This window comes from Sylvia atricapilla, chromosome 1, assembly GCF_009819655.1.
Source record: "Sylvia atricapilla isolate bSylAtr1 chromosome 1, bSylAtr1.pri, whole genome shotgun sequence".
NCBI lineage: Eukaryota > Metazoa > Chordata > Aves > Passeriformes > Sylviidae > Sylvia > Sylvia atricapilla.
The window spans coordinates 99274881-99281855 of record NC_089140.1 but is presented as its reverse complement, the minus strand read 5'-3'; the positions used below and the strand labels follow the sequence as shown (position 1 = coordinate 99281855).

Here is a 6975-nt window from a genome sequence, read left to right as displayed (position 1 = left end):
CTGCTTTCTGTGGACATGAAAAGGTTTTGTTTAGTGGCCACACTCAGTTCTCCAGGTTTGTACTTTAAGTCCTCCTCTTTGAATTGGAAGCTTACAACAGCATTGTGTCTTCTGAGAAACGACGCTTCAAAAAAAGCTGTATTGAAGTGCTGTTGAATGATAAGAGCACAACAGGTAGCTCTCTGCTGAAATTACCTTGAGAGAATTAAAGAAAACAGGCCCTATGTGGGTATAATTCTATATTGAGCCATTCTTTGGATAAATGTATCATTTGAAGAGCGTGGTTTTGTTTGAAAAACTGAAATTTTGTTCAGCTGATAGGAGTCCAAGGCACCTATTTTTCTGAAAGTCTTGTCCAGAACCATAATTCATTGAAACAAGATTTTTCTCATGTAAATAAGCTAACTCTAAACTGTATTTTCTCATGAATAAACTATGTTTGTCTTGCTAATTTGTGAAAAAAAATCTAACTGCAAGTTTGTCTCTCACTGGCATACCGACTATTTCAGTGGAATTAATTCCCCTGGGTGCTTTTATCAGATTTGCTCACTTTATTCCTGAACATGAAGTTCAGTTCAAAACAACAAAAAGAGAGGAGGAGCTTTTCTTCTTTGGTTTTGCAGCAAGTGACTGGGAAATGTTTTGTTGCCACAGGCATGCAAAGTTCTGTGGACCCTTCCAAATGAAACATTGATTGTAGCATTGCCTGTGGTTTTCAAAGAACTGGATGTTCCTTTCAGGCTTATTAGCTTCTGGTAGAATCCAAAATGAACATCTTTTCTCCCAAAGCTAAGGTACAATTCTCCTCCTAAACATTTGAAATTTAAAGCTGAGCAGAGGAAGGGAAGTTCCAAAATCTGAGAAAAGTCTTTACTTTTACATGCTAATATATCAGGGGAGAAATTCAATAGTAATTTCAGCACAATACAATGAAAACTTCAAAAATCTTGGCATAAAGCATATGTTCAAAAAGCAACATAGGTAAATATATGGATACATTGTTATGTGAGACAGAGAAACTTGCTTGGACACTGGACAACTAAAATGCAAGTCAAATTTACAGGCAATTAGGAGATAATACGTAGAGATTTATCCATCTGCTAGTATGCAAGAAATGCAGGCACGCTGAAAAATTGAAACCTTTCTAGAAGCTCTTTTACTCAATTGTACTTTGTGTTCTCTCTGATTCTTTCTTCTCAGAAAGGAAATATTTTAAAAAGAATGCTCCATTTAATCATAACTAGTGCAAACTGAAAAAAAGTTTAAGTGCGTATTTTGAATTTTACCTCCTAACGTAACCCCAGGCTCAGTGTGAGATCTAATATTGTGGACACAGATTTCAGCTGTATTGCAAATGCATAGGATCATCTCTTACAATTTTACACAGTGAACATGGCAAATCCTGTTGTCTCTAACACAAAAATAGAGAAAAATAAGCAGTTTTCATAATTTGCAGCCTGTCTACCTTGCAGCCTTTTCCCAGGCCTGCTGGGTGTCTGTGCATTAGACACAGATTATAACAGTAAGCGCCATCAAGTGTCTACACCAGTTTAAAGACATAATCCTGATCTGTAAGTTTGGATGTTGCTCAGGCATCATGACAGGAACAGATGTCTTAGGATATTAATTTGAGCGTATCCACTGATGAGTGCAGGTAGGCTAGAGAAAACAGGCACTTCATTTCTGGTAAGATGAGGTAGGAACCAGTCCCAGACAGTGCTTGGATCTCATGGCAATTTGAGATTCAATGTCAGCAACTGCAGAAATACGTTTAAGTCAAAGGAAGCCATGCGGGATAAAACCTACCAAAATCTTACTGTCTATGTGTTGAGTCCTTGTTTTTCCAAGCTAGATGGAAAAAAAATTCTCACTGGTCCATAACCTGCATAACCACAGCTGCTCTGTGTTTTGCAGATAGATGGTGGCTGGAGGCTTGGGGATTTTGCTGGGAAAGGCATTGGCATACTTTGTGGAAGAGGGGGCAGATGGGTCACTGGAGAACATTTTACTCTGCCCTTGAAGGAGGGCTCAGAGGAGCATGTTCCAAGATGTGCCCACAGGAAGATTTTATTTGGGGAGGTAGAAGCCCAGGCCCTCATTGCAAAGCAAAGTGATGGCAGTGCAGGAGTTGGGAGCTAGTCTCTGTCTCCTGGGGTCTGTGAGTGACCACTGCCTCTTTCCCCTGTGCCTGGGGAAGCTGCAAAGGGAGGTTGGCACCAGCCACTTTTTGTAGGTGAGGGCAGTCAGATGAGGGCCAAAGGCAGCCAGGCTTAACCTTACCTGCCAGGACTATCCTGAGGTGCCTCTGGATATTGTGGCAAAAGAATGCAATAGCTGGAGGCACCACCTGAGGTCTGCTATAGTCATGACCTTGTCCACCCCCAGCTTTCACAGGGGTACTTTTCTAAGCCCTAACTCCCAGTATCTCCATGAAAGGAGTCCTTCTCACAGACTTTATATAGAATTTCAATACATTTTTTTACTGCTGAAATTTTGATTTTGGTATTAGTATTTAACTCTCTTGAATGTTCCTCATTGTGGGGCTAAATATTTGATCTCTTCTTTAATGGTCATTTTTCCTTGTTCAGATGTTATGAGGCACGAATCATTTTATGGTATGAATCATTTACATTTGGACATCTCATTGTGAACATGGAGTCTTTGCATGTTTGAGTTAAGAGTAGGCTTCCTTACAAGATGTAGTGACCTAACATGGTGGAGGCTACTTATCTCTCTTAATCATGTCTGCTGTAGGGAAGCAGATGAAAAATAATGTTTTGGCTGATAATTCATGCACTGCAGAGTTAATATAAGGGATGCCTAAATCACAATTTTCTGTCCAATTTTTTTTATAATTTCAAAGCTCGTCATTTGTGAGCCCAACCTACTGCAGTACTGTACATGTTTTGTTTTGCCTTTTCTTTAATATTGTATGTTTTTTCCTCCCCAGCCCCTCTCCCATTCTAAGAGTAATTTCCTGCTGTGCAGCTTTACATTTATTCTGCTTTCTGATGGAAATGAAAAAATTCTTATTAAAATAAAATGTGTGATTATATCTGAGCTCACTTCTAAACTTGTATTTTATAAATAAACTTTTTTTTTCAATAAATCCATAAGTTTGAAAAAATTACATTTTAGTATCTCTTTTCTAATGAATTTTCACACTTCTATAGAGACTTTCAGGTTTATTTTTCCTTATTCAACCCCAAATAACATGAATTCATATGATTTGTCCAAATTTCATAATCTTGAAATTCTCTTACTCTTTCTCTCTGACACAGCTGAATGACTTCCTTGAATTATTGTGAGGTTAATTTCTCACCATATGCTCTGGACTGCTTCAGGATGTTTTGCTGTTGAAAGCCATTCTGCCTTAAAGTTTTGTGAACTCTGTATTATTTTGGAAGGAACAATTCAAAATTTTCTCACAAGGGTTTCTGAACTACAACCTGCTTTGTAGCATCCTTCCAGACTGGCTGGTTGCTTCCTTACCCAAGTGGCTGACTTCCTTGGAAGTGTTTGCATTTTAACTCTGGTATTATGTTTTGTGAATTGTTTGTTGTAGCATGTCATGGTTGAATCAAAATGCTTTTACTATCTGTGGAGCTTATTATTTTATTGAAGAGAACTGGCACTGACAAGCTCAACAATTCCCTTTGCTAGTCTAGACCTGGCTTAGGGGTTTTAAAATTCAAAATCCATCTTTGCTGCCATGACAATTCTATATTGGAAATAACTTTTTAGCGACTAAAAACTCTTAAATCAAAATATCCTATTCTTTTGCACTTACACTCCAAAAGTTACTTGATCTCCAAAAGACATCACTAACTCCATGATTTTAAGGAGATTAGATGCTAAAGAAGAATCTTGAGTCGCTTTTTCAGCAAAATTACATGTCCATATTTTCTACTTAACCATATACTTTTATACAAATGCATGGTTTAGAAACAAATGTTCACTTCATTGCAATTTAAACAACAGAAATTTAAAGTAGTTTATGTATTGAATCTAAATTATTGATACAAAATGAATTGGCTCATATCTGGAGTAATGCCTCATGGTGCGGATTTTAGTTTGGATTTTGCTGAAATGACAAAAGCTAATTAAGGCATCTTTTTAGTTTTTTCCTTGCATGAAAATTATCAACAGACTTAGCTTGGAGATCTGGTTGACCAAGATTTTTGTGCTTACTTATTTTTTCTTCACTCTTTGGTAACCCTCTGAAAAATCACTGGCGATATACTACAAGCATGGTATTACTTTGGGTGTAATTGTTGGTATTTTTAACTCTGCACACTGATGTTGCACAGCACCACATAAACACTTCTAAAATTTTAATTTTTTATGAAGATGAAGCACTTTTGATGAAGATGATGAAGCGTTCACCAGTTGCAGTTTGACCTGGAACAGTAGAACATCTTCTTAAATGTATTCCGCAATTCTGGGCTTCGGAATGCAAAAATCATAGGGTTGATGATGGCATTGCACATTATGAGTGTCCCATTCACATGGAAAATGGACATGTAGCAGGCACAGTAAGGGTTATGTGGGCAAAACCTTGCTAAGAGGATGTGAAGAACAAAGGGAGCCCAACAGCAAAGGAAAACTCCAAGAAAAATAGTCAGCGTAATCGCGCCTTTCATGTTGGCTCTGTGATGAACGGTGCTGCTGGGCAGTGAGGCGATCTTTTTGGCATGAGATCGAGCCAGGAGGAACATGTGGACATAGAGGCAGAGTATGAAAAACATCATCAAAGGGAACAGGACGGTGAAGGGAATGACTGTTGCTGCTTCATAGGAGAAGAGGGCAATGGCAATGCTGCTGCCGGCACAGAATGCCCAAATGATTGCCAGGATAACCACCGCCCTCCTCAGTGTCATGATATTGTGGTACCGCAGAGCGTAGAAGATAGTGATGTACCTATCTGCTGCAATAGCTAGCAGGCTGAAAATAGACCCCAGCAAAGACAGAATGAACATGGAATCCATGGCATCATCCAGTTTTTTCTCAAAGTCTCCGTGACGTGTCAGGTATCCCATTTTGCACAAGATGATAAAGATGTTCTCCAGAGTTTTGTACAAGCTACCTAACATGTCTGAAATGGCTAAACTGCAAATGAAGAAGTACATGGGCAAGTGTAAATTCTTATTTCTAACAACAGCAATGAGGATAAGTAGATTTTCCAGTATCCCAGCGGCAGCAACAGTGAAAAAAACTTCCTCTGGCACCACAACCTGGGCGCAGTCAGTGATATTTAGTGAAAAATCACTTATGTTTTCGAGAGATGGAATGCTTGTCTGACCTGGGTGTTTGATTAAGTTGAAAGGTCTCTCAGTGGTCATTCTCCTGGTCATGGAAAGAGTCTGGGTTGCTTCTTTTTCAGGTTTGGCTTTATTCTGAAGCTGACCTGTCAATCAGACCATTCTTCTTTTGATCAAGGCTCTCTCCTTCATCTGGAGCAATTTTAAGACTTAACTGAAATGTCTGGTATTTCTCCTACGATAAAACATGTAGAAACATAAATATTCAAAAGAAATTGACCACACATATGAGGCAAAATTAGATATTTGAAGTATCACCTATTGCAGTTTAAAGCACAGGTATTATCACCATAGAGAGAAACAACTGGATGAAATAAGAGCTGTTCAAGGCTTCACCAAACCTCAAAGAAAATCAAAGTCTAAATTCCCTTTTAGTTTCAAAGTAATTTTTAAAAATATGTGTAATTTTCTTTACTAACGTGTGCCCCTCATTTACTGAAACTGATCTGACAGACTTCAAGAGTCTGGCAATCTTTACCATCCCAGCTGTTTGCTTTGAGAAAGCCTGGCAGTTCTCACAAGATTTTCAGAGTTATTAGACACAAATAAAACTAATGCCAAGATAAACTCTTGTCCAGAACAATAACACGTTTACCTCCACAGTGTTGATGGTGTAATGAAGTGCCCCAATTTAGACGTGAACATCTGTAAATACTGATGTATTTTGAGGCATGTTAGATACTAGTGAGAGGCTTCCTTTTCATTTAGATTGAAACTGTCTTTTGATTCCACTAATTCATTTCTATGATTTGAAGTACAACATTTTCTTGTCTGTATTTTATAACTCTCTAAATCCTCAAATATTTATTTCAGCACCAAGATGATGTTTTCCTTTTTCCATAATGATCTTGGTCTAAACTATATCCAAGCATATCAGAATCTTTCCAAAGGAATGGACTTTTTATGCTTTTCATTAATGTATAAAATGATATGATATTAATTTAGCTTGGATATGATGCTTAAACAATAAGAAAGGGTTTTTCTTGTTGTCTTCACAGCCAGTCTTGGGAAACGCAGATGCAGTTTTGTTACTTAGAAAGCCCCTTTCTTTAACAGGCTTTTTAATACTGAAAAGCCTGTTAAGCACTGGAACAGGTTGTCCAGAGAAGTGGTTGGGTCACCATCTCATGAGGTATTTAAATGATGTATGAATGCCACACTTAGAGACATTGTTTAGTGGTGGATTTGGTGGTGCTGGGTTGATGGTTTGACTCAAGGATGTTAAAGGTATTTTCTAGCCTAAATGAGTCTAAAATTTCATGATTCCCCCTCTGTTTTTAAGTTTAAACCAGCTTTCTTTGACACTTTCATATTGGTAAATCTTGAAATTCCTTTGGACCTTTGTTCAACAGATACTATTTCAAAGGGAGAAGTCAAAAGTTTTAATTATTTTGTATACAAATAAGACTTGGAGCACCAGCCACCACAGATTCGATGAAACCAGATCACTTAAGAGGGAGCATTCAAGAGAATACCCATACGTATCTGAAAACAGAGGCTGTATAGTGGACAAAATGAACTGTATTGCACTGCAACACATTGGAATGTGGACATTCCCAAAGATAATTAGGCCAACATCTGTCAGTATGTGACAGAAGGAGTTTCTAACAAGAATAAGAAACTTGACAATGCCTTTGTAATATGTTTTTCCTAT

The 6975-nt window shown here is 37.9% G+C and overlaps 1 protein-coding gene across 1 annotated transcript; it reads right to left on the bottom strand.

Annotated features, from left to right (window-relative positions):
• Window positions 1-2782: 2782 nt before the first annotated feature.
• Window positions 2783-6343, bottom strand: MC2R (melanocortin 2 receptor). The gene has a single exon (XM_066332054.1). The coding sequence runs from the start codon at window positions 5352-5354 to the stop codon at window positions 4383-4385; it is 972 nt and encodes a 323-aa protein (XP_066188151.1). The 5' UTR covers window positions 5355-6343; the 3' UTR covers window positions 2783-4382.
• Window positions 6344-6975: the final 632 nt, after the last annotated feature.